Source organism: Pan troglodytes, chromosome 4, assembly GCF_028858775.2.
Source record: "Pan troglodytes isolate AG18354 chromosome 4, NHGRI_mPanTro3-v2.0_pri, whole genome shotgun sequence".
Lineage (NCBI taxonomy): Eukaryota > Metazoa > Chordata > Mammalia > Primates > Hominidae > Pan > Pan troglodytes.
This window is the reverse complement of record NC_072402.2, coordinates 175749934-175777865: the sequence shown is the minus strand read 5'-3', so window position 1 is coordinate 175777865 and position 27932 is coordinate 175749934. Positions and strand designations below refer to the sequence as shown.

Sequence of the window (27932 nt, the reverse complement as noted above, 5' to 3'; positions counted from 1 at the left end):
AGCCACCTCAGTAGCTGGATTACAGGCACGCGTCACCACACCCAGCTAATTTTTGTATTTTTAGTAGAGACGGGGATTTCACCACGTTGGCCAGGCTGGTCTTGAACACCTGGCCTCAAGTGATCCACCCGCCTTGGCCTCCCAAAGCGCTGGGATTGTAGGCGTGAGCCACCACGCCCACAGAGAAAGGCTCTTTTTTGCCAGGTAGGGCAGTGCCTGGCTGGGATTCCTCCCTGAGGCCGCTGCAGGCCTGCAGATAGGGTGATCCTGCCTGCCTTCCGTGCAGGAGTCTCCCTAGTTCCCAGCAGGAGCTCCACAGTCCTGCAGTGTTGCTATGTCTCTATCTGAAATGGGATGGATTTCCCACCTTCCCCTGGCTGGCTTCTTAGCTGGAGAATCCCAGAACTGTGCCTGCACTCTGGAGTCGTCTTTCTTTCTAAGGGCTTTGGGCAGGATCCTCTCTCCTCCCAGACCCTCCTATCCCCAAGAGTGTCCGTCACTCTCCCCTGCTCTCGCAGCCCTAGACACCTCCCTCCATCTCAGCGCTTCCCACACCTGAGGTGTTGGCTTGGTCTGCAGAGTTGTCCTGCTTTTCCACCAAAGCATGGGCTCCTCAGGGCAGGGGCTGGGCTAGGCCCCCACTCAGGAGATGGTCCATAAATGCTTATTGATGGGAAGGAGGAGAGAAGGGAGAGAGAAAGAGGCACTTGCGGGCAAATGAAGATCACAGTTAGAAGACTGCTTGGCCAGTGCCCACATAAAGCTACAGAGACAAACGGAGGCACTTACCGGGTCTCCACAGCTGCTAGCCTTCGGGCAACAGTTTCTGTGCTAGAGTCTTTTATCTGCCCTGATCCCAAGAAACTCTTTCTAAAAATCCAGTGGAAGAAGCACTTCTGGAATGGCGGAGTGAGGACTTCTAAAGATCTTCTCCATAAAGGAGCAAAAACAAGGGGGAAGACGGACCTTTTCAGAACTCTGGAAATGAACAGAAGTTTTGCCACAGCCCAAGAAATGTTTAATCAGGAAATATCTGAATTTTGCTATTAATAAGAACAGTAGGATTTGTAGCATTTTAATTTTCTCCTCTCTCAAGCTCATGGTAGCCTTAAAAACCAGCTTTAAAAATCATGCATGGTGCACACATGTAATCCCAGCACTTTGGGAGGCCGAGGCAGGTAGATTGCTTGAGGCCAGGAGTTTGAGACCAGCCTGGCCAACATGGTGAAACCCCATCTCTACTAAAAATACAAAAATTAGCCAGGCATGGTGGTGCATACCTGTAGTCCCAGCTACTCAGAGGTTGAGGCACAAGAATCGCTTGAACCCAGGAGGCAGAGGTTGCAGTGAGCTGAGACTGCACCACTGCACTCCAGCCTGGGCAACAGAGCTAGACTCTGTCAGGAAAAAACAAACAAACAAACAAACAGCAGTGTCACAACCACAGTACTTGTTTGTGAAAACTAGCAGCCACTTGGAGGAAGCAGAACAGGTTTGAAGCTTGCAAATGCTCATCCCCAGAGAACTGTCACTATTTGACTTGTCTGGCAGCTCCATGGAAAAGCACCATACCCAAGGCTTGTCTTTAAGTGACCTATGCACAGCTTGCTTAGAACGAAAAGCCCTGTCCCCAGGATGCTTAACAAAAGTAATCAGCAGCAATTGTTGAACATTGAAGCTGCTTGAGGTGATAACACCAGTGGATGACTTGAAAACTTACAATAAAAATATAGGGAATGAGATGTTCAAAGGAGCTTTGAAAAGCTCCAGCTTATTCTAGGGTATCTGGAAGGCACATCAGCTATGTACATGTCCATTAAAAACCTGTCTTAGAGCCCCAGTCTCTCACTTCTGGCTGACCTTGAGATTGTTCAAGCAGGAAATGAAGACAAAGGCAGAGTTGTAATGTGGTGGAGCATTGAAGCCGTGCTCCAGCACACACAGAGGTGCAGCATTGAAGCTGTGCTCCAGCACACACAGAGGTGGATTGAAGCTGTGCTCCGGCACACACAGAGGTGCAGCATTGATGCTGTGCTCCGGCACACACAGAGGTGGATTGAAGCTGTGCTCCGGCACACACAGAGGTGCAGCATTGAAGCTGTGCTCCGGCACACACAGAGGTGCAGCATTGAAGCTGTGCTCCAGCACACACCGAGGTGGATTGAAGCTGTGCTCCAGCACACACAGAGGTGCAGCATTGAAGCTGTGCTCCAGCACACACAGAGGTGGATTGAAGCTGTGCTCCAGCACACACAGAGGTGGATTGAAGCTGTGCTCCAGCACACACAGAGGTGGATTGAAGCTGTGCTCCAGCACACACAGAGGTGCAGCATTGAAGCTGTGCTCCAGCACACACAGAGGTGCAGCATTGAAGCTGTGCTCCAGCACACACAGAGGTGGATTGAAGCTGTGCTCCGGCACACACAGAGGTGGATTGAAGCTGTGCTCCGGCACACACACAGTTGGATTGAAGCTGTGCTCCGGCACACACAGAGGTGGATTGAAGCTGTGCTCCGGCACACACACAGGTGGATTGAAGCTGTGCTCCGGCACACACGGAGGTGGAGCATTGAAGCCGTGCTGCGGCGCACACAGAGGTGGATTGAAGCTGTGCTCCAGCACACACAGAGATGGATTGAAGCTGTGCTCCAGCACACACAGAGGTGGATTGAAGCTGTGCTCTGGCGCACGCAGAGGTGGATTGAAGCTGTGCTCCGGCGCACGCAGAGGTGGATTGAAGCTGTGCTCCGGCGCACGCAGAGGTGGATTGAAGCTGTGCTCCGGTGCACGCAGAGGTGGATTGAAGCTGTGCTCCGGCGTACGCAGAGGTGGAGCATTGAAGCTGTGCTCCAGCACACACAGCCCGCCAGCACAGAGTGGGAGACGTTGGATCAAGGCATTCAAGGAAATCTCTGTCTAACCTGACCACTAAGCTAAACAAGCAGAGAAGTCAGTAGCTGCACATGACAAAAAAGACACACTTTAAAGAATTAGTCCAGGAAAGGCCCTCAACGGAGAGCAACAACAATAAACAGCAACAACAAATAATCCTGGAAAGGAGAAGAGGGATCTGATTTCCAGAGTAGCCACATTAGATTAGTTTAGATGTCCAATTTTTAACAAAAAATTAGAAGACAGGAAAGTAGGGCAGTAAAAAAGGAAAAAGTACAGTCAATAGAAACTATCCCTGAGGAAACCCAGATGTACTTGCTAGACAGAGATATAGTATTGGTTATTATAAATATGTTCAAAAAACTAAAGGAAACCATGTTTGAAGAAATAAAGGAAAGCATGAGAATCATGTCCATCTAAATGGAGAATATCAATAAACAGATCAAAAGTATTTTTTAAAGAACCAAATAAAAATTCTGGAGGTGCAAAGTACCATAACTGAAATGAAAAATTCAGTAGAGGGCTTTGACAGTAGATTTGGGCCGACAGAAGAAAGAATCAGCAAACTTGCACATACGTCAATTGATATCATCCAGCCTAAGGAACAGAAGGAGAAAAGAATGAAGGAAAATGAACAGAGCCTCAAAGACACTATCAAGTGTCCCAACATACACATAATGGTAGTCCCAGAAGGAGAGAAGAGAGAGAAAGAAACAGGAATATTTGAAAAAAATGGCCAAATCTTCTTAATTTTGAAGAAAACCATTAATCTACACATCTAAGAAGCTCAACAAACTCCAAGGATGACAAACTCAAAGAGATACGTACCTAAGCACATCATAGTTGCATTGCTAAAAGCAAAAAAAATGAATCTTGGCCAGGCATGGTGGCTCACGCCTGTAATCCCAGCACTTTGGGAGGCCAAAGCAGGAGGATCACATGAGGTCAGGAATTCAAGACCAGCCTGGCCAACATGGTGAAATCCCATCTCTACTAAAAAAAAAAAAAAAAAAATACAAAAGCTAGCCAGGCGTGCCTGTAGTCCCAGCTACTCAGGAGGCTGAGGCACGAGAATTGCTTGACTCTCTCAGACCTGGGAGGCGGAGATTACAGTGAGCCAAGATCATGCCACTGCACTCCAGCCTGGACAACACAGTGAGACTCTGTCTCAAAAAAAAAAAAAAAAAAATCTTGAAAGCATCATGAGAGAAATAGCATATCACAGAAAAGGGATGCTCAGTAATATTAACAGCTGGTTTCTCATCAGAAACCATGAAAGCCAAACGGCAGTAGGATGGCATATTCAATAAATGACAAAAGGAAAAAAACTATCAACAAAGAAATCTATACCTGGCAAAACTATCTTTGAAAATGGAGGCCGGGTGCAGTGGCTCCTGCCTGTAATCCCAGCATTTTGGGAGGCCGAGGCGGGTGGATCACAAGGTCAGGAGTTCAAGACCAGCCTGGCCAAGATGGTCTCTACTAAAAAAAAAAAAAAATACAAAAAATTAGCCGGGCATGGTGGCATGCACACGCCTGTAATCCCAGCTACTCCAGAGGCTGAGGCAGAGAATTGCTTAAACCTGGAGGGGCGGAGGTTGCAGTGAGCCGAGATCTCACCACTGCACTCCAGCCTGGGCAACAGAGCGAGACTCCGTCTCAAAAAAAAAAAAGAAAAAAATTGAAGGAGAGTAGCCAGGCACGGTGGCTTATGCCTGCAATCCCAGCACTTTGGGAGGCCGAGGTAGGCGGATCATCTGAGGTCAGGAGTTCTAGACCAACCTGGTCAACATGGTGAAACCCCCCTCTACTAATAATACAAAAATTAGCTGGGTGTGGTGGTGGGTGCCTGTAATCCCAGCTACTCGGGAGGCTGAGGCAGGAGAATCGCTTGAACCCAGGAGGCAGAGGTTGCAGTGAGCCGAGATGGTGCCACTGCACTCCAGCCTGGGTGACAGAGCCAGTCTCAGTCTCAAATAAATAAGTAAATAAATAAATATGAAATAAAAATTAAAAAATAAAAGAAACTAGAAAAATAAGAACAAACAACCCAAAGCAAGCAAAAGAAAAAAAAATCATAAAATCAGGGTAGAAAGAAATGAAATGGAAAATAGAAAAACAGTAGAGAAAATCAACAAAACCAAAAGTTGATTCTTTGAGGAGATCAACAAAACTGACAAACCTTTAACTAGACTGACCAAGAAAAACACTGGAGTCTCAAATTACCAAAATCAGGGCTGAAAGGAAAGTACATCACTAGCAACCTTAAAAAAATGAAAAGGATTAAAAGGAAACACTAGTAACAATTGTATGCCTACAAATTAGATAACATAGGTGAAATGGACACATTCCTAGAAAGACACAACTGCCAAAACTGATTCAAGAAGTCAAAAATCTGAATAGACATGTAACAAAGAGAAAGATTCAATCAGTGATCAAAAAACTTCTTACAAAGAAAAGCCCAGAATCAGATGGCTTCACTGATGAATTCTAACAAACACTTAAGAATTAATAACAATCTTTCACAAACCCTTTAAAAAATAGAAATGGAGAGAACACTTCTCAACTCATTCTGAAGCAAGATTATCTCTGATACCAAAACTAGACAAAGACATCACAAAAAAAGAAACTATAGACCAATGTCTTTTATGAACACAGACATAAAAGTCCTCAACAATACAAGCAAAGGAATCCAGCAAAAGGATTATAAACCAAGTGGGATTTAACCCAAAAATGCAATGTTGGTTTAACATCCAAAATCAATCAGTGCAGTACATCATATTATTGAATAAGAGATAAAACCACATGATCGTCTCAGTAAATGCAGATAAAGCATTTAATGAAATCCACAAGTTTTCTTTATTTTAAAAAACCGACTCAGGCTAGGCACAGTGGCTCACTTTGTAATCCCAGCACTTTGGGAGGCCAAGGCAGGCAAATCACTTGAGGTCAAGAGTTCGAGACTAGCCTGGCCAACATGGTGAAACCCCGTCTCTACTAAAAATACAAAAATTAGCTGGGTATGATGGTGCATGCCTGTAGTCACAGCTACTTGGGAGGCCAAGGCAGGAGAATGGCATGAACCTGGGAGGCAAAGGTTGCAGTGAGCTGAGATCGCGCCATTGCGCTCCAGCCTGGGTAACAGAGCAAGACTCCATCATTAAATAAATAAAAATCCACTCAACAAATCAAGGATTTAAAAAAAACTTCCTCAACTTGATAAAGGACATCTATGAAAAACCCACAGCTAACTAATAGCATACTTAATGGTGAAAGACTGAATGGTTTACCCCTAATGTCAGGAAGATGACAGGGATGTTCACTCCTGCTACTTCTGTTTAACATTGTGTTGAAGGCTTTAGCCAGGACAGTTAAGCAAAAAGGAGACACTAAAGACATTAATATGGGAAAAGAAGTAAAACTCTCTCTATTTGCAGATGGCATGATCTCATGTATAGAACATTGTAAAGAATCCACATCTGGCACATGTGCCCCTGAACTTAAAAGTTGAAGAAAAAATAAATTTTTGCCAACCTCGAGTGAAAAAAGATACTCTTTCATATTTTTTTCTGAATTTTTTCTTTTTACATTTGAATCCTTAATCTATATGGAATTGATTTTTTGTATTTCGTTTGAGATACATATATAATTTCATTTTTCCCCAGTTTAATTTTGGTGAAGACCAATCTATCAATTTTTTCTTTTGTAATTTGTGCTTTTGGTGTCATATCTAAGAAACAATTACCTAACTCAAGGCCATGAAGATTTATTCCTGTGTTTTACTGTAAGGATTTTAGAGACAAATCAATAGCCTAACTTCCCATCTTAACAACTAGAAAATGAGGCCGGGCCTAGTGGCTCACACCTGTAATCCTAGCACTTTGGGAGGCCAATGCAGGTGAATCACTTGAGGTCAGGAGTTCGAGACTAGCCTGGCCCATTCTGCTCCTTTAGGGAAAAGTCCCTGAAGGTTGTTGTCTTTATTCTGGGGATGGGTTCATGCTTCTGAGAGCTGGGAGCCAGGGTGCAGCATCTTACCCGAGCTGGCTGAATGGGAGAGGAAGAGAGGCTCAATCAGGACCAGGGAGAGCAAGTCACAGGCAGAGGGGAAGTTGGGAGTCCAGGGGCAACAGAGAGGAGCAGGTGTGGGGCTGTGAGCAGGGACAGTGACCCTGGCAGCCTCAGGCCACTGAAGCCAGCCCTCACCTCCTGGTGTGTGGGCCTGGCCCCTGCCAGGCTGTGGGAAATACTCCTCCCCATTTGCATTTCAGGAAGGCTGGACACACCCTTTGGGAAACACTGGAGACATGATTGTTCCCAGAGAGGCTAAGAGCTTAAGGTGGGCATCGGGGACTCTCAAGATCACCACGCACCTCTGCTTACCTGGTAACACAGCAAGCAGCTTGCCCACCTGCTCCTAACCCCGAGGTGTGAATGGGCAAGGTTCCCAGTTTGAGGAACTCTCTTGGGCCACATCCATTCAGCCTAAGAGGCCCCAGAATCATCAAACCCTCTACTTCATCAGATGCTTTCACTTATTTCCCAGGTCATCTGGCTTTTACTGAATTGCTCCCACATTCCTGACAGCAAAGTCAGTGGAACCATCCTATGCTTGGAACACATGTTTGAAGGCCGTGCGCAGAAGGGCTGGGCCTCGGGGCACCACCATGTGGTCACCTGGAAGCCCTGCAGCCAGCTCGCTTTCTAAGCAGGAACCCCTGGCTGGCCTGGACCAACCCCTCTGTCACATCCATCACTGTTGGATGCCCAGCTTGCTGCAGGCCGTACAGTCCATATCCAGAGGCTGTGGCAGCCACAGCACAAACCTAGTACAAGAAGTCAAGTGCAGAGGGCTCCGAAGACGTGACGGCCTCCAGGCGCTCTTGCCCTCTTCAGCCCTCATCCATTCAGCACATGCTGACTAAGTGCTTGTGCCTGCCCAGCTCCAATCTGGGCAGCAAGGAGACAGCATGAACTGGGCAGATGTGGTCCCTCTTAGGGAAGTGCCTTGCCGGGGGCTGACAGAAACAGTCCCCGACCCACAAGTAAATAACCACTACCGATTGCAACAGTGCATGGAAGGAAATAGCCAGGGAAAGATGATAGAAACCAATGGGGGAAGGGTGAGGAGACATCTTTGTCTTTGACATCTCTGTTTTTTGTTTGTTTTTTTGAGACGGAGTCTTACTCTGTTGCCCAGGCTGGAGTACAGTGGCCTGATCTCGGCCCACTGCAACATCTGCCTCCCAGGTTCAAGCGATTCTTCTGCTTCAGCCTCCTGAGTAGCTGGGATTACAGATGCCCACCACCACACCCAGCTAATATTTGTTTTAATATAGATGGGTTTTTGCCATGTTGGCCAAGCTGGTCTCTAACTCCTGACCTCAGGTGATCCACCCGCCTCGGCCTCCCAAAGTGCTGGGATTACAGGCATGAGCCACCATGCCCAGCCTTGTTTTTGACATCTTTGGATGTCACAGTCGTGGAAGGTTTGTCCAAGGCAGTGGCAGTGGAGCCATGCCATGCCGGCTGCAGGAACACAGCCAATGTGAATGTCTAAGGCTGAAGGGAGCTGGCAGCTTGGGGAACTGAGAGGGAAGGGTGGAGCAGAGCACCGTGCCCAAGGGCATTGGAGACTGGCAAGGACTGGGCCATGCAGGAAGACTGGGCCAAGAGTTGGGATTTCATTCCGTGTGCCATGGGAAGCCCTGGAAAGGGGTTGGGCATTTTGTAAACGCCCCTCTGGCTGGTGGAGTTGGGTGCCCAGGAGAAGGAGTCGGATTAGGAGGCTGTGACGCTGGTGCTGGCATGAAGCAATGGTAGCCTGGTGACATGGTGCCAGTAGGGCCCAAGAGAAGTGGTGGGCAGTGTGTTTTAAAGTCTTGTAGATGAGCTTGAGGTGGACTGTCCCATGAGCAACGAGATCAGTCTCCGGAATGCTGCCATTCCCACTCTGCCACCCCTCTGGAGACCATGGATGGTGCCATGGGTTTAGGGTCGTACGGGACTGCCTCTGGCTGGACTACCACCTCACCAGCCGGGTGATTCAGACACACACCCTCCCGGGGACCTCTGGGGAAGCTCAGTACACATTACAGCTCTTTCTGTGGTAGGAAAAAAAAAACGGCGTGGCCGAGAAAGGGGGCCTGGGTCCTCCCACGGACGAAAGTGCCTTCCCAGCAGCCCCTGCGTGGGATCTGCGGGGGTCGTGAAGTGCGTATCTCACCTCTCTCTGCCCCAGGTCAGAAGAGGACATGACCCTGGGCATGGTAGCCTTTCTGGGCCTCAGTTTCCTCATCTGTAAAATGCCCCTAGTGAGGTTGCAGCAGGGGTTACGTGAAATGCTCTGGGGAACGCATTCAGTGGAGCTGCCTGTGCGTGAGGAGTGCTCAGTGAGGGAGCAATGTTTACTCTTACAGCCCCTCCTTCGTCTCATCTGGGCTGCACTTCACGTCAGTCCCCAGGGCTTTGCTCTCAGGACCTCAGGCTCTCAGAATAATAATCCCAGCCTGAGCTTCCCTGGAGGCAGCTTGGACATGAGTGTGAGGAAAGGCAGCAAAAGCTGGGAGGAGCAAAGACACAGAGCTTTCTCCAGCCACTGTCAAGTTCAAGTGTGTTGACGCTTTTGACTCAGTGAGCTATACACAAATATCCAATGGTGTGAAAGAGCCCAGGGTGAGAGGTCAGTCTCCCTGCTGCTCCTGCCCTCTGGCCATTCGGCCCCCCTATTCAGAAGCAACCCTGATGACCACTTCTTGCACCCACACCTAGAGATGTCCTGTTTATACAAACAAAAGTCTACAGATCATTTTTACTACATGCCATTCTATATCCTTTTAAAATGCAGCAATACGCCATGGAGATAGTTCCATATCAGAACTTACAGAACATTACCTTTTTCATGGCTGCATAGTATTCCATCTGCAGATGCACCATCCTCTATTTAATCAGTTCCATCTGTGCCATTTCTAATACTTTTACTATCTCAACACTTCTGTGATGAGGACTGTTTTTATACCACACCTTTTTACGTATGTGTTAACATAGCTGCAGAATACATTTCTAGGAGGATAATGGCTGTGGCAATTGGCACATACATTTTAAATCTTAGTATTGCCAGATCACTCTCTGGAGAGAAGGTTCCAATTTATCCTGTCACCAGTGTGTGAGGTGACTGTCCTCATTGCCCTTCACACAGTAGGTCATGAGATTTTTTTCATTTTTTTAATCTGATATGATTGTAATTTTAACCTTCGTTTCTTTTATTATGAATGAAGATTAGCACTTGTAGCTACAAAAATTAATCCTCATTCATAATCCAGATATTTCAGGGCTATTTGTATTTTCTGTTCTGTGATCTCTTCATTCATATCTTTGGATATCTTGTTTCTACTAGGTTGCTAATGTTTTGAGAGATATCTTGTAGGAATGTTTGTATGTCAAGATATCTAGCCTTTGTGACATGAGTTAGATATATGTTTGGTAGGTTGGCTTTGTTTTTGAGCCAGAGTCTCTCTCTGTCACCGAGGCCGGGGTGCAGTGGTGTGATCTCGGCCCACTGCAACCTCTGCCTCCCAGGTTCAAGCAATTGTCCTGCCTCAGCCTCCCAAGTAACTGGGATCACAAGCACACGCCAGCACAGCCGGCTAATTGGTTTTTTAGTTTTTTGTTTTTTTGTTTTGTTTTGTTGTATTTTTAATAAAGACAGGGTTTCACCGTGTTGGCCAGGCTGATCTCAAACTCCTGACCTCAAGTGATCCACCTGCCTCAGCCTCCCAAAGTGCTGGGATTATAGGCGTGAGCCACCACACACGGCCTAGGTTGGCCTTTGACTTTGCTTCCAAGACTTTTTGCCTTGCAGACATTTTTTGGGTTTATGTGGTTGGATCAGACTTCTCTTTTATGGCTTCTGGATTATGAACCATAGGTGGAAAAGCCTGCCCTCTCCCAGGCTAGAAAGGAATGTTCCCACATTTTCTTCTAGGATTTTTATGGTTTTCTTAACATGTAAAATCATTGATCCTTTTGGAATTCATCCTGGTTGACGCTGAGGCAGGGATCCAATTTCATTTTTTTGTGATAACTAGTGGTTATAACACATCTCCCCTTACCGTTTCCAGAGGCTCAGGTGTGGGGCACTGGGGAGGGAGCTCAGTAGTGATGTGGGGAGGGAGCTCGGTAGTGATTTGGGGAGGGAGTTCGGTAGTGATTTGGGGAGGGAGCTCGGTAGTGATTTGGGGAGGCAGATCACCACGTGGAAGGCACCACTGGGTTCGGGCCATTGTCTTAGGAACAAGACAGTGAGGAGGGAAGTGTCAGGATCAGATCTGCATTTTGAGAACTATGACCCTGGCCCCAGAATGGGAGACTGGGGTGGTGATGGGGTGTCATTCCAGAAGCCATCTCTGATCCCACGTGCACCCACCTCATTGCTAGGCGGTTCCAGCCCCTGGGTCACCAGCCCTCTCTCCCACAGTACTTCTGGGTGAATTCCTGTGAATCTTGATAGCCACGTAGAAGCCCCTTACACAGCCTGGCCTCTGGACTCTGTGGCCTCCTCTCCTCTGATAGGCTTGGCCTCCTCTGACAACAGCCTCTCCCTCCAGAGGTCTTGCCTGATATAAATGCAGCATCCACAAATTCTCAGTTCACAAATTCCAGCCCATTCCCTCTTCCTGACCCCCACAACCCTTCCATCTCCAGCCTTCAGATCCATGGATCCCAGCCCCTTGCCCCTCACCCCTCCAGCTGGAATCCTGCCAGCTGCCCCATGCCAGACCTCCCTGCTCCTCCCTCCTCCTTCATTCTCACTCAGCAAAAGCCCCACCCCGGACTGAACCCAGTCCCCTCCACATGCTCCACTCCAGTGTGTGCAGATTACCCAGCTGGAGAGAAACAGCCCCAGCCCCCGTGGCCCTTTCTGCTGCCTGGCTGAGGCCACATTGTCCAACCCACTCAGCCTCTCCCGCTCAGTCCCCGAACACCTCCTGCAGCATCATCACCTGAGGCTGACGGCCTCGCTTCCTGCTTCACTGAGAGAGTTGGCACAATCAGAAGAGAACTTGCCCGAACTCCCACCTCCATGGCACATGCCTAGCAGCACCAGGCACTCTTCCTCCTGCCGTCTCCACAGATGGACTGTCCAGGCCCCCATCTGTGCCAGCGCCAAGAGCCAGCCCTTCTCACCTCCTCAAGAATGTGGCTCTAGGAATCTCCCCTCCTCCCCCACACCGAATCCTCTCTCTCTGCTGGACCACTCTCATCCTACAAACATGTGGCCATGTCTCTCATTCTAAAGAAATACCCATCTCCAGGCCCCACTCCCGCAAAGCAACTGTTCATTTCCTCCCCTTTGCAGCAGAGCTCCTCAAAAGCACCCACTGTCCGCATCCCTCAACCCCCTTCTCTCTGAAACCCTCTCCCATCAGACCCCCCTTCCGTCACTCCCTGGACATGCCTCTGCATTGCTACATCCAGTTCCTGGTCTTCTTACTTGACCCATCAGCAGGGCAGTTACTTCGTCCTGTGCACAGGCGATCGCTCCCTCCTGAGACACTTTCTCTACTTTGCTTCCAGGACTTCTTGATCTTCTCTTTAACTTCCAGCAGTGCCACGTGTGCCAAGCTTCTGACCCCTTCAGCCAAGCCTGCCCCACTACTATCTCCCCACCTCTGTTGACGGCAGCCCCATCCTTTCAGTTGCTGAAGCCAAAACTAGGGAGATCCTCTTGGCTGTGCTGTCAGAATCAATCCAGAACCCAACCACATCCACCACTTCCACTGCCACCACCAGCTGTGAGCCACTGTCCTCTCTCCCCTGCAGCATGCAGTAGCCTGCGGGTTCTACCCCTGCCACCCCCCACAGGGGGATCTTTAAAATATGAGCCAGATCTCACCCTCTCTCTGCTCAAGGCCCTACCCAATCGCCCCACATTGCCCCTCTAAAGCCACCTCCCACTGTTTCTTGCTGTGAGGGAGAGAGCAGAGGAAGGGCAGGAATAGAAGGGAGTGTGTGATCAAGGGATGGCTTTGCCAGCCGAGGAATTAGAGCATGTTTCAGAGCTGTTGGGCAGGACTTGCATGAGAGGGCAAGTGTGACTAAGATCCAGAGGGACCGTAGATGGGGCCAGGCTCTGGGCAATACAGAGGGGACAGTGGCCTAATTGAAGGTGGGTCAGTTCTTCCAAGTTAACCTGAAGACATGGAGAGGAGGGCAGGTGCAGGGGCAGGTGCGGGCACAGGTGCAAGTGCTGGTGCAGGAACAGATCGAGGAGGAGGGGCAGGTGGAAAGGCAGGTACAGGTAATAGGCATAGTTGCAGATGCAGGTGCAGGCACGGGGGACGTACAGATGCAGGCACAGGCTGAGGTGCAGGTTCAGGCACAGATGTATACAACTGGTGTTGGAAAGGCGATGGCGAACCTATCCAAAAGCTTTTGTTTGCTTTGGAAAATAGGAATCAAGGTCATTGGCTGACAGTGAGGAGTCAGCTCAATGGGATGTCCAAGTTGCCAGCATCTTGCTCTGTTCCGCCCTGATCTAGACTTGGGGAAAGCACTGTCCCCCATGTCATCATCCTGGGGTGTGAGTACATCAGTGTTTCAAGCCAAAAATCCTTGTCATCTCTCTCCTTCCTCTATGCATCGCTACTGTGCGAGCCCCATCTCTCCCCTGACCAACATCTTCTGACTCTCCACTCCCCCCTCACCCACCAGCACCTGCATGGGGACACCTCAGCGCATCTCCAGGTGCACTCTTGCCCCTCCCCATCGCTCCTCCTTGCAGAACCCTTCGCTGACTCCCCTTCACCCTTAGAACCAAGCCCCCCAGACCATGACATGGAAACAAAACCCCGGGCTTGGCTGGCCCTGCCTTCTCCGGCCCTCCCTCTGCTGCAGCAGCCTTCACCTCTCCTGGATCCTCAAAAGCCCACGATCTTGGCATGTTCTGAGCTTGTCCATCTCTGCAACACTCCTCCCTCCTCTTTTCTCACCCTCTGGACTCGGCCCAGCCTGGGTCAGGGCCCTTGTGCTATGCATGGAGCTTCCTGGCCTTCTTCCTGTGTAATGTCCTCTTAAGGATCTGTCTGCTTAGTCAACATTCATGAGTCAGGGCTCTTGCCTCTTGCACTCACTACTGGTCCCGTTAGTTACCCCCATGGCTCCTGGCTCATAGTTGGGACGTATAAATCGTGCTGGCCGCTGACTGCCGGGTGCTGCCTCCCCGTGTGGCCTCATTCTCTAGTGAGGTTCGGGGTCTGGTTTGGCAGCCGCGTGGCTTAGCGCACAGAGCCTAGGGGTGGTAGAGTTGGGAGACCTCCTTCCATCCAGCATGTGCTCGCTCCACCCTAATCAACGATGTGGCCCCACACAAGTCGCTGCTCTGTGAACCTCTGCGTTATCAGCTGTCCAGTGGAGATGTTCATCAGACCTCTCACAAAAGATGGTTGGGAAGGTCAAATGCAATAACGAGTATGCAACATGCTTCACAAGCTGTGAGGTGAAGCCCCTGTGGGCCTCATAAGGGTTCTCTGTGAGCCCTCATCTGGTAGACAAGCCTCAGCCGCAGCCCCAGGCCTTGCTACTCCTCATGCATTTCTAACCCTGGAACTGGGCAGCAGGAGCCCCCTCCCCCAAAAAGCCTGTTCAGCCACACCCATTTGCCATTCCTCCCAGTATTCTCTCTGTCCAAAATGTTTGCTCCCCCAGTCTGCCCTCAATAGAAACAAACCATCCCCTCAGGAGCACCAGAGCTTGTCCCCTAAGTAGGAACAAGTTCCAATTCCTACTCAGTGCCAGAACCCAAAGCCGCCTGGTGACATGAATGCATGCACCCATGCATGTGGGAACTGTCACCACCACCCCCGTGACCATCCCGGCCCCTCCAAGGGCAAAGGTGCTCCTTCTGCTCTGCCCCCAGCTTCAGGCCGTGGCAGGAAACAGCCATGGCAGCATCAAAGCCTTCCGGGGAGAGGTGGCCAGGAGCCGTGCTGAGGACAGGCGAGGGGACCGTGCTGAGGACAGGCGAGGGGACCGTGCTGAGGACAGGCGAGGGGACTCTGCCTTCCACACTGACTGTGGCTTCTCTGCTTGTGTTTTGCAGGTCCTCCAGTAAGTGTCCTGGACTGTGCTGTCTGCTTCTGAAAGATAAGATGTTTGGTTCTCTCTCTGTTGCAATTCCATGAACATAATTTTGGTTAGGGAGGTGTGTCCTCAGAAAACATCAGTCCTATTAAAAAGTGGCCAGGTGCGGTGGCTCACGCCTGGAATCCCAGCACTTTGGGAGGCCAAGGTGGACAGATCACTTGAGATCAGAAGTTCGAGACCAGCCTGGCCAACATAGTGAGACCTCGTCTCTACTAAAAATACAAAAATTAGCCAGGCGTGGTGGCGGGTGCCTGTAACCCCAGCTACTCGGGAAATCGAGGCACGAAAAATTGCTTGAACCCAGGAGGCAGAGGTTGCAGTGAGTCAAGATCGCACCACTGCACTCCAGCCTGGGCAGCAGACAGAATGAGACTCCGTCTCAAACACAAAAACAAAAACTCATGTGTTTGGGGGGAAAAAATCAGTCATACAGGAGTCATGTTATATTTTAATTTGTAGATGAATGCAGGCACAGAATTCCACAGGCTTGACCTGTTCACTGGAACGTTCTGTGACCATTTTCCTAGCAAGAGAGCCAGCGCACAAGCCTGGCTGTTCCTCACCAAATCTTGGGCTCACCTTGGTACACAGAAATGCTAGCACCATGCCCGTAGCTTTAAAATGCTTTGTGACAGTTGATGTTTCTAGATGCTTCAGTGTCCCGTGCTTTGGCAGAAAGAGCTGTAGAGTTAGGCAGTTGTCCCAGGAATTAGTCGGGCTTGACCACTAGACCCTGGGGTTCATTTTTCTTCTTTGCCAGAATGTGGATCAGACAGCTGAGACCTTGTGAGCACACACCTGGCTGGTGAGGGCATGGCACTGGAGCAGGAGGAAAATGTCACTGCATTTGTGAGGGGTGTGAAGGGTATGAGGGAAGCACTGGGCAGCTCCCTTGAACTTCTCCTGGCCGGCCAGAGGCAGCTTTGAATGCAGGGGATTGCAAGTGGCCGTAGAAATCCCATTCATTCTCCAGGGCAAAGGATGTGCCTGCCTTTGATTCATGCTGTCAGTTTTTCAGAGCCCGGTAAATCCCAGTTAATCCACTCAAGAAGCACATTGACAGTCAGAGCCAAAATCAGCCTTCTCAAGGAATTCCTTTCAGATGAGCCCTTTTATTTTTTACTTCCATGTACCATGATTCGTTTCCCGATCAGTGCCCTTCGGAATCTGGGCTTCTCGGTGCATGCAGCCCCACCGTGAGCCAAGCAAGACAGCAGGATTGTGTTGATTTATTGGCTTCAAGCGATGTTTGGCAGCTGAGTTCTTCCTGGCTGTCTCAGGGAGGCTAGCGTGTGTGAACTTGCTGAAGTACCTAACGCCGGGGGCTATAGAGTGTTTTTTTTTTTTTTTTTTTAACTTGGCAGTTAAAATAGTAAATGAATTAAACAAATGCAGAAATTCTCAAGCTGCGACCTGGAAGGGTCTGACCTGGGAGATGGGTGCCCAAGTGTGGAACACAGGCAGGGTGGTCACTGCTCCAGGGTCTGGAACTAGGGGGCAGAGAAGCATCCAGCCACAGTGAACGCCCCCCGATATTCCTGGCTTCTAAGGCTCTCTTTCTTGGTTCACCCCATCCCAGTGGCAACTGAGAGGAAACAGGCTGTCTTCCAGGCCTCTCTGCAGGCCTAGTTTAAGGAGCATTTTCAGTTCCTGGTTGGTCATGTGGCTGTGGCTCCACCCTCCAGAACCCCACGTCCCCACGTGGCATTTACCCTATGCCTGGCCAGCGTGGGGAGGGCACACATGTGACTGTGCCCGGGGCCCCGATGAAGCCCTGAGGCTCTTGGTCCCTCCAGCCTGGCCCTCTGAGGCAGGAAAGGGCTGCTCTGCCCCCAAGACCCCTGGAGCCCTTGAGTCCTCCCCCTGCAGAGGAAGTCACCAACCAGCTGTCGGGGGGCGGGTGTGGGTCTGGGCCCTGACTGAGTTCTAAGTGTTGCCATATGGTTTCTGCCGAAACTCTGATTATTAATGACATATTAATTACCACAGGGGCAATCAGGACGAGATGGCTACCCGGTAATTTGTCATTTATTTTTTGCTCTCTTCACCCTTTTCTCTTAAACCAATATTCTTTCCCTGAGCCTTGATTTAACTCTGTCTGCGCTCCTGTCTCCTCCTCTGCTCCTCAGCAGCCGTGGTCTTTCTGTGGAGGCGATTAGCGTGAGCTCTGGGGAGGTAAAGGCTGCACAGATCTCCAGGGCTGCCCTGGAGGCAAGGCAGAGCACCTCGAGCAGGTGTCTGGGTGGCACTGAATCCACCTGCCACTGCTTCTTCAGTAAGTCCAGCCAAGAGCCAACAGTCCGGCCCCCGCACTGTGGCGTGCTCCACCGGAGGGCTGGGCCCCTTCCCAGTGGGCAGAGGACTCCCTGTCCCATGCACCGCGCCTCGTCATCACTCGATAACAGGAGACTGGCTGGTTCCAGTTTGGCTGTGGTGTCATCCCTTGGCAGATCTCTTAAAATTAACCCAGAAGCTAGCGCATTCCTGGGATAGATGTCCTAGCCCCGGCCAAGTGAGCACCACGTCAGCAGCAAGACACAGCGTGGCTGTGCCGCTGTCAGGTCCTGTGCGGGGGCTGAGGGTCGTGGCAGCAGCATCCGGAGGTCCTGGGATGTCAGAAAGAGCAGGGGGAGCCCAGCAGCAGAAGAGATTGGCAGGGCCGTCAAGGGAGGGGCAGATTCATTTTGTGCCTCCAGGGCAGGAAGATGCAGGGAGGGAAATGCTGGCTGATTCGGGACAGATCTGTGCAGTCAGGACGGCTGGCGATAGAGAGCAGTGGTCCCCGGTCCTGCAGGGGAGGAGAGGAGGCCAGCCCCAGCACCAGGGAGACTTGACGTGGGGTCCACTCTGCTTCCTCTCGGCTGAGTGACCTTAAGAGAAGGTGCTCACCTTCGCTGAGCTTCAAGTTCCTGCTCTGTGAATGCAGAGATGAAGGCACACAATGTGTCACAAACCCAGCCCTCCAAGACTTGGTGGTAACTCTGGGGAACATTGACTTCATGCTGGAGTGGCCCCGTGCTGGGCTGAGTCAAGTTTGGGATCTCCCAGGCAGTCCGGGCAGCTCCCCCAGCAATGAGCAGCCTGGCCTCTCAGACTCTGCGGAAGAATGAAATGTGAAAACCAGCTGGGACCCACCCTCATCCCATGGCACACCCGGGGTTAGGGCCCTGCCGCAGTCCCCAGCTGCTCTTCTGATTAGGCAAGGGTCAGGCTCCCGTCTCCTGCACACGGCAGCCCGGACCTTTGGGCGTCCAGCATCTTGGGGAAGCACAGGCTTTCGCTGGAAAGTTTAGCCCCGCATCTTGGCATTATTCGCTGTACCAGTACCGGCTCGGGAGGACCGGAGACTAACAGAACCACTCCTGGCATGACGCAGTTCCCTTCACCCCGGGTTACTCTGTATTCACAGGTCCAGAGGGGAGAGGGTGGGGAGTACATGAGTGGTTTCCTCCCCCTCTTCTCCATTGTTTCCTCTGAGCAAAGTGACCCAGCGGTCCGTTCCCCACCAGCCTCGAGCATCGGAGAGGATGCTGCCTGCTGCCCTGGGGGAGGGGCAGGGGGCTTGTTCTCAGCCACACCAGAGCAGGTGCCAGGGTCTGCGTCCCACAGAGGCCTCTTCTCCCTCACTCCTTCCTCCCAGGACCCAGTTGGGTGCCGGCAGCTGGCCCTGTGGCTGACAGGCAGGAGGCTGGGTGCGGATTGAGTAGCTGGGCGTGGCTCTCATCTCTGCAGCTCACTCGCTGTGAAGCCTGGGGAAAGGAAAGCCCCTTGGCTTACAGCACCCAGAACGCGAGTCAGGCCAAACCCGGGGCTGCTGTCCCTGGGGCCATGACAGGACTGTCGGGAATTAAAGACGAAGCTGAGCGTGGGGGTGGTATCGGGCTCCCTCACACCTGGGCCTGGCCTGGAGAAGGGGCGCTGTGACTGTCGGGGCTGGGAACGGAGAGATGGATGTGTGTGGAGCCCCGCGGGCGTCCCTCAGGCTTGACACTGGGAGCTTTCTTGGAAGGAAGAGAGCTGGGGTCCAGCAAGCCCCCCCACTTCCTCTGTGTAGGCAGCTCTGGCAGCCGCCCCTGGTTCTACCAGCAGCTCCCCAGTCACTGGGAGGCCTGAGCAAGCTGGGCCTGGTGAGGGATGAGGGGACCCTGTCAAAGTCTCCAGGAAGCTGGTATCACAGCCCATGATGGCCTTCTTTCTGAGGTCGCCCAGCCCCAGCTTACACACAGACCCCCATTTCCACACGGAGGTAGGCGTCTTCCCTGGGTGGGCTGGATTCAGGGCGTTCATGTCGCCAGCACCAGGAGCAAGACCAGCTGTGTGCCTCCAGACCCCTCGCTCTCACACCACCACCTGGGCCACTCCTTCCGTGAGTCCCACAGGGTGGGGCAGACACCCCGCTCAGCTTCCCCATTCGAGGAAGGGGAGGACCTTTTGCAGGCTCCTGGGGCCCAGTCCTGAGTGGAAATTCCTATCTCTTGGCCTGTGGAGGACAGGAGGGCTCTGCCCGGCTCTCAGCCTGGGGTATATTTGCAGATGGCTCCACGTGGCCATCCCAGAGGCTGGGGTGACTGCCTCGTGCTGAAGGGCCTGGGCCACCTCGGAGGCCCCTCATGTGCAGAGGATCACCGTGGCTTTGAGTCAGTCACCTGTGTGGACTTGGGCAGGCTACTTGGGCCTGGGGAGATCACACCTGCAGAGCGGGGTTAACTGAGTGTGAGACACAGAGGCCATTTCCAGTCCTGTGTGTGGCAGCCCTTCCATAGATATCACTGTCTTTCCTCATCGTTGACAGTCTCAATAGAAGAAAAGATGGGTTTCAGAAATCATTCTAACTACTCAGTATAAATTTGCAATATTTGGAAAGAAAAACACCTTTGAGAATGGTCGGTTTTAGAAAAAGCATTTTTTTGGTTTTTTGTTTTGTTTGTTTGTTTTTTGTGTTTTTTTGTAGCTTAGTAAACTTCAGGACCAGCCTCAGGGGGGACTTACTTTTTTCTCTTTGTGCCAATACCTTACCACTTTCTAAGAGCAAGGATAGAGTCCGGCAGGAGACTCTGGTGGTGGAGACTGTCGGCGCTTTTCTGGATTAACTCAGGCCGGCTCCCTCAGCTGAAACCAGGTCCATGTGTGGACCGATAGGAGTGGCTGGAGGACACGGGGCATAGGGGCCACCCACATCTGTGGGGCAGGTTGTGGACTTGAGGAAGTCAGAGCCGACAAGGGCCCGGCTCGCCCTGTCCATGCCCTCCGTGTACAGAGGCTGGCCTGTCCTCTCTGCTCCCGAGGATGCATTAACAGCCTCTTCTGATTACAACAAAAAGCATGTTTATTGTAAAACATTTGGACAATGGAGAAAAACACAAGGAAAAAGCATCTCTAATTCTGCCACTCACAGATAAGTCCTCTTATCTTGGTGGTGGTTCTAGTATTTCTTATATCCAAGTTTGCTTTTATATTTATTGCTTTAAAAATAGAATTACAAGTGCCTTCTTAGTGCAGTGGGCAGCACGTCAGTCTCATAATCTAAAATACAATTACATTGGACATACTTTTTTGTACTATTTTTTTCACTAAATATAGCATGAGACTTTTCTGCATCATTAAAAATCCTTAGAGAATGTAATGGCTACATTGTGTTTGATCCGATATATCATTTATTTAGTCTCAAAGTTAAATTATTTATATTGACAAATTTTCACCCTTACAGTCAACATCCTGGGAATAAATATAGCTTATTTCCATGATTATCTCCTTAGAATAAATGACTAAAAGTGGAATTGCTGCACCAAAGGGTTTGCACATGTGTAAGGCTTTTGATGTGTATTGCCAAATTGCCCTCCAGGAGACTGTACTAATTTACATTCCCACCAACAATGAATAAATGCTGTCTCTTTCCCCAAATGCTGGCCAACTGTGGGTATTACACTTTTAAAGCTATGCCAATATAAGTTTTAAAATATATACATATATGTATGAATATTGTTTTAATTTAGGGCATATTTTAATTAGAAGTAGTCAGAGATTAAACTAGTTTTGATAAGGTTTGTGTAATCCTGTCACCTCGTGGTAAAGGTTGGAATTGCAGGCATAGAGTTTAAAGAGGAAATCACCCGTGTTTAAGAGCTTTTGGATCCCAACTGGTCCAGGGACGGAAGACATCATAGAATCAACAGCATAGGGATAATTCCTAACTCAGAACATTGTGAATCAAAAGTTGAGCCTTCAGAGGAGCCCTAGGCACGGCACTTTTGCATTTTGGGGTAGTAATCAGTATTTATGTTGATAAAGTGATTTGCCCATCTCAGAAATAGGAGGCTTGGCTGTGTTCAACAAATCTGGTGGGTGTCATACCCTGGCCTGGGCACTGGGGTGGCACAAAGATGGATCAGGCCCAGTCACAGTCTTTAGAGAACCATATGGGAATGGGAGTTTGCCCTGGGATAGAGAGGAATGAATAATTAGAAGCTCAATGTCATCTTCCCGGAGGTATCTTGTTTATCACGAGCGCTTTTTCCTTCTCTAAACTGTGGCGTCTGACTAAGATGAAACCACCTGTCACTCATGCAGGGCTTAATCTTGCCTGAACTTTGACTTACACAGAAAACATTAGACTTTCTCATCATCTCCTATTTACAATGTCACAATGTTTGCTTTTCCTCTTCTTTGGTAGTTTGATTGTCTTCACTCTTAACATTAAGCTTTAGTGACTTTCTGGTTTGTTTTACACATTCAGAAAGCTATTTAAACATTTCTTCGATATCATTTAATGTACTTACAAGAGAATAAAACAAGGATGTGATGAGAGTGTTGGCTGGGTGAATGGACAGGTATAATTTGGATTAAATAATCAGAAGGTTCTTGAGGAAAGTAACATTGAAGTGAGACTTAAATGATGAAAAAGCTGCAGAGATCTTGGGGGAGATCCCGGCAGAGGAAAAAGCAAGTGCACAGGTCATGAAGTTGGAGCAAGCTTTGTGTGTTCAGGTACACTCAAGGTCAGTGTGGCAGGAGTGAGTGAGCAGGTGACAGGGAAACGATAGAAAGTGAAGCCAAAGAAGCTCCCAGAGCTGCACCAAGTAGAACCAAGACAGAGGCGAGGGCTGGGGGATGGAACTTGACTCTGTGTTTATAGAAATCACTTGTCCCGGCCGGGCACGGTGGCTCACGCCTGTAATCCCAGCACTTTTGGAGGCCAAGGCGGATGGATCACTTGAGGTCAGGAGTTCAAGATCAGCCTGGCCAATACGGTGAAACACCGTCTCTACCAAAAAAAATAAAAATACAAATACAAAAACTAGCCAGGTGTGGTGGTACATGCCTGTAGTCCCAGCTACTTGGGAGGCTGAGGCAGGAGAATCACTTGAACCCAGGAGGCAGAGGTTGCAGTGAGCCGAGATTACGCCACTGCACTCCAACCTGGGTGACAGACCAGAGCGAGACCATGTCTCAAAAAAAAAAAAAGAAAAGAAAAGAGAAAAATCACTTGTCCCCAGAGATAGACTGCCAAGGGGTTGGAGATCCCCCACTCATGGTGCTTCCTTTGGGAACAGAGAAGAAAAGACTGTCACCCTTCATCTCCCAAAGCCCTTCCAATGTGCCAGGGAAGCAGGTGCAAGTATTGAGTGCTTGCTGGGTGCACACTCATGCATGCCGTCTCACCATGGGAGGCTAGTGGTTTCAGCCCTACCTGACAGATGAGAAATCTGAGCTCAGAGGGTGACAGGACTTAGCTGAGACACACGGCCTGCTTGCATGCCAAAGCCCGGATTAGCACCCAGGCTATGTGACCCTACTCCCTCACACCAACCAGCCAGCCGCTCAAGCTGTCTACAGTAGCAGGGCCGGGGCCAGGATGGGCTGCGTATTGGCAGGAGAGTGCTTCTCAGACCACCCCCAGAAACACATACTTGGAGTGGGTGTTTGGTTTCTCCTGCTCATACCTGTCTGTATCCAGCCCTGCTGCTCCCTTCCTAACTACTGTATTCCACCCCTGGTATCAAATTGTTAGGATGCTTTCCTGCTTTACGAAAAAAGAAAAACAAAAACTAAGTCCAACTTAAACTTAAAAGCCCATTTCTTCATTTCACCTCCTCTCCTACTCCTCATTCGTACCTCCGTGTCATAGCCATTATTAGAAATTAGGAAGAATTTCTAATCTTCCCCTGGTAATGAAATGTCCAGTTCTGTATCACTGTGCAGGGTGTCCCTGCAGAGGAGCAGCTGAACGGAGCAGGGCATGCTCAGCCTGGGCAATATGGCAAAACCCCATCTTTTTTTTTTTTTTTTTTTTTTGGAGACAGTGTCTTGCTCTGTCGCCCAGGCTGGAGTGCAGTGGCATGATCTCGGCTCACTGCAACCTTCGCCTCCTGGGTTCAAGTGATTCTCGTGCCTCAGCCTCCCAAGTAGCTAGGAATACAGGTACGCACCACCACGCCTGGCTGATTTTTTTGTGTTTTTAATAGACACAGGGTTTTGCCGTGTTGCACAGGCTGGTCTCGAACTCCTGAGCTCAGGCAATCTGACCACCTCGGCCTCCCAAAGTGCTAGGATTACAGGCATGAGCTGCCAATCCTGGCCGAATCCCCGTCTGTTTTTAAAAAATAAAAATTTAAATCAATCAATTAATTATTAAAAAGTAGAAAAGGCCTCCCTGGCTACAGGGCAGAAACTGGAGGAAGGGGTGCGGGTAGGAGGCGGTTGCACTAATTTGCTGGTGAAGCCTGAATGACTAACAGAAACGAGGGCTGGCAGGCGTCACAGGTCAGCTCTGAGCACACCCAAAACCACACACACGGCACCTCCTGGGCCCCGGAGCGCTGTGCCCAAGCCCCTCTGGAGTCGAGGGAGCGGTGACTGCACTTCATCTCCGGCCTCAGTCCTGGGAGCAGCGACAGCCGGGGCCCCAGGGGACTGCGAGAGCTCTGGGCTGAAATGTGGTCTGTGAGACGGGGCCTCGGCCTGGGACCAATTTTGAAATGAAGAACTGGGATGGACGGTTTGGAATTAATCAAGTGAACAAAAAAGGCCCACGGAGCACCGCACGTTCACACGCTCTCTTGCACTCTTGTAGTTCAAAAACAGCTTTGATTATAAAAATGTAATCAGTTAAACGATTTATCTGAAATATCCCAAATTCATCTGTTTTTAGATTTCAACATCCTCCATCTCATTTCCGTCTGACCCCTACAGTGCCACCCCACAATCCCCAGATTCTAGTGAAGCTGAGACCGGATGAAAGCCGACTCCGGAGTCCCTGATAATGGCACGCAGACTGGAACCTCAGGGAGATGCAACCAGGGCCATCATGCTGGCCGTTCTCCCCAGGGCCCTGAGTCTCTTGAGTCCAGCCTCTTGTCTTGGTCCAGCACTGTGTCCCCAGTGTCCCCGTGAGTGTCCCATGTGGGGCAGCCCATTCACAGGAGGCAGCCACCCCAGGTCAGTGGGGCCCGAGCTGCTGCTCCGCCCTCGGCTCCCAGATGCCTCCTGTATCTGCTGCAGTTTTTTGCATCCTCCTGGCAGCAGCCCAGGTACCTCCTGTCCACACCTAGCTCTGGGAGGAGACTTAGCAGGGACAGCAGTGTAGGGGCCCAGCAGAGGGGGTTGGTCCTGCGCTTTGCTCTTTTGCCTGTGATATGTTTGCAGCGTGGTCACTGGCTGGAACCGCCTCCCACTTCCCCAGGCAACAGACCAGCCCCACAGCATCCTCGCCCCATCACATGGAAGAACATGTTCACAGACCTGCACAAGGTCACCGAGCCAAGCCCAGGTCTTCGAAGCAAATAGACTAAAGAGAAAGCAGTGATTTGGGTATGAAGCTGCCCCCACCCAGGACCCAGGGCTGGCACGATGTCCAGCCCATGCAGTGGAGACAGAATGGGCCCAGGGGTCTATAATCCATGTGGCCTCAGGCACGTCCCTAGCCCCGCCAAGCCTCAGCCCCTTCAGCTATTGGGGGAACCAAGGAGATGACGCAGGAGAGCTTCAGAGCTGGGCACACGGACTGGGTTCAGGGACCGTTCCCACTGCTCTGTCCATTACCAATGCCAGCCAGGGAAGCCTGTGAGGCTGAAGGCGCCCCTTTTGGGCCTGCGTCCTCAATGGCCAGCGTCCTGGCTGATCGCCCAGGCTGTGGCCCGAGGGCAGGAGTCCAGCGCAAGAGTCCGCCAGGGCTGGAGGCCCCCTTCGGCAAGTCAAGCGCGCCCTCTAGTGTTCCCTGGCCGGGCACGAGAGCCAGCAGGATGGACGTTCATTCAGAGAATCGTTCCCTTCACCGTTGTTGATCCATTCAGCGGGTATTTACTGTGTTCTCGTTATGTACGAGGCGCTTCGGCATTTGGGATGCAGTAGCGGGAAACACATCCAGGGGTCCCTCCCCACTTGGAGCCTGTGGTTGAGTGGGAGACAGAACAAAAACCTCCCACAAATTCCAGCTTCACTATGCCTCGTGGCCAGGGCTAGGAGGCGGGGCTCCCGTAACCCAGACCTGGCCTGGTGGGGGTCAGGGGCACCGCCTTGAGGAAGGGAGGTGTGAGTCGAAGTCAGAAGGTGAAGAGGATGCTGATAAGTGGGGAGTTTCAGGGGGAACATCCAGAGAGGGTGCACCCAAGATGGGCCGGGATGGTAAGGGCGTAGGGGGAGGTGAGAAGCCCGTGGCCCTGGAGCACCCAGCCTTGAGGAATTGGCCATCTCTTGTCTACTCCGGAGTTCCACCCCGGGTGGCTGGACAAAGGGGCCCACAGCCCCACCCAGCCAAGCTGAGAGCCCTCCCCGGGCTGGAACCTGAGGCCTCGTCTTCCCAGCCACGTGGAGGTTCTGGGCACAATTGAACCAGGCGCTGCAAGGTGGAGGGTCTGGCCTGAGAAGGACCAGGCTTAAACAAAATCTTTGCAAACCCCTCAGTCTGCCCGGGGAGCAGTGAGTTGCACATCACCAGGGGTGTGCGAGCCAAGGCTGCACATCCTCCGGTCAGGAAGGGCGTCTGTGGTGGGCACTGGAGTCACGTGGCTGGTCACTGTGGGAGGAGAGGTGGCAGGAAGACAGAGCAGTGAGTCCATAAGTGAGAAACTGGAGGGGGCGGGAGCTGAAGAAGGCTTCTCAGAAGAGGTGACACGTGAGTCTGGAAGGAGGCGCTCAGGAGGAAGAGGTTGTCTTTGAATGCCAGGCCAGGGGTACAGCTTTGCCCTGAGGGCAGTGGCTGAGGGTGTGCCAGGTGCTACAGCAGCCAGAGGAGGGGCAGGCAGCAGGCAGGGCACAGGGCTCGAGCAAAGCTTTGGGCTGGTGTCCTGGCCTCTCCGAGCTCCAGATCTTCATCTGTGAAATGGGGATGATGAGGCTTCTGCCTGGCCGGTCTGTGATCAGGGCCAGTGACATCTAGATAGGGAGGGAAGGGCCCACATTGCTTCAGCTCCACTCTGTTCCCTGGCTTCATTTGCCCCAGGGCTGGCCCAGCGCGTCACAGCTGCTCTCATCAACCCACCCTTCCTCTGCTGCCTGCTGTGAGCCCAGATCCAGGGAGCCATTCCATCCGCAACACACTCAGTTTGCAGAGGAGGAAACGCGCTCCAGGGAAATTCAGCAGCTCACTCCCAGGTCTACGGGGCAGGACCTCATCATCAGGATGTACCCTGCTCCTTCCCTGTGCAGGAAGGATGGGTATGTGGGGCAGGAGGTAGGGGGCCTGGCGGAGGCTGGCCCAGGAGGGTGGGAGGACTGGAGAGATGGACCTGAGCTAGCATTGCAGGCTCACGGGCTCACTGACGCTTGCAGCCGCCGGCAAGGGAGAACATGGATGAGGCTGGCTGGGCGCAGGAGAGCAGAGAAAACGGCAGGGCCTGGGGTGAATCGGGGCACCCGCCCCATCAGGGTGCAGTTCTGCACATGCAGTCATCACTACCACATCTTCCAACATTTCCAGAGAAGCTGGAAATCCAAATTCTATAAAAATCCTTTGCATTTTTAAGGGTTTCAACCAGTTCTTTACCAGTGGGTGACAATTGTCTGTGGAAACCAAGGAGGGCCCACCCCACAGCCTAGGGGGCAGCTCTCAGGGAGGCTGGGAAACCAACCATGCCCCAAGGGTGGGGCAGGAGGGCAGAGCTTGGCCTGGGCATGGTCCAGGGGCCACAGGGCGAGGCAGAGTGACTGCAGCTTCAGTGTGTGCTGCGAGCTGTCCTGGTCATGCTGTCTCCCTCTAGACTGCCTCGTGGAGTTTGGCCACGCTGTGGCGGTCACCCTTCTGTGAAGGTCACACTTCCGGTCAGCTGCTGCTCCCTACTCTGGATTTCCACCCCATCCATGGCTGGCACCAAAGTGAGCTGATGGTGTGTTCCCCCAGACTTCCTTCCACCAGAACAGCCCTCTGTGCCTGAGCTGGTGACCCGGGCAGCTCAGTCAGACACATCCCGGCCCGCCGGTCCCATCCTCCATCCTCCGTCACCCCACGGGGGTCAAGCTCTTTCCTCTCTGCCACCTTAATGAGGAACAGTATTTTCTGATACCTGACAGGGTAATCATGTCTCTCCCCACCAGTCATGGGCAAATGTGTCATTTCAGCAGGTATTTTGGCATCGGTTCAAAGGCACAGTGCTGTAAACACCGCCTCTGCTAGCCATGATGTGTGACATGGACATACATGTAATTACTTCCAGCACACTCAGGCATCACTGAGCAGGCCCTCTCCCCAAAATAGAAGCCAGCCGGTTTCACAACCTCACAGCATCATAGAGCGGAAAGGGCCCTGGGAGACTTTCTAGGCCAAGGGTTACAAATCAGATGCCCTGCAGAGCTGGCGAGTCACCTCGCCATGGGCAGCAGGCTAGGCGTGAGACCACAGGGAAGGGTGGAGCCTGTGGACCAGGGTCTGCGAGATCTCCCGGCTTTTCAAGAAAAGCCCAAAC

The 27932-nt window shown here is 51.3% G+C and overlaps 1 protein-coding gene across 1 annotated transcript in view; it reads left to right on the top strand.

Moving 5' to 3' along the window:
* The window catches only part of COL23A1 (collagen type XXIII alpha 1 chain), a 353112-nt gene that overhangs the window by 284747 nt on the left and 40433 nt on the right, over nucleotides 1-27932 (top strand). Inside the window, exons 4-5 of the mRNA XM_024356856.3 lie at nucleotides 14993-15000; nucleotides 17026-17052. Of these exons, the coding sequence (XP_024212624.1) occupies nucleotides 14993-15000; nucleotides 17026-17052 (35 nt within the window). The remainder of the gene's footprint in view (nucleotides 1-14992; nucleotides 15001-17025; nucleotides 17053-27932) is intronic.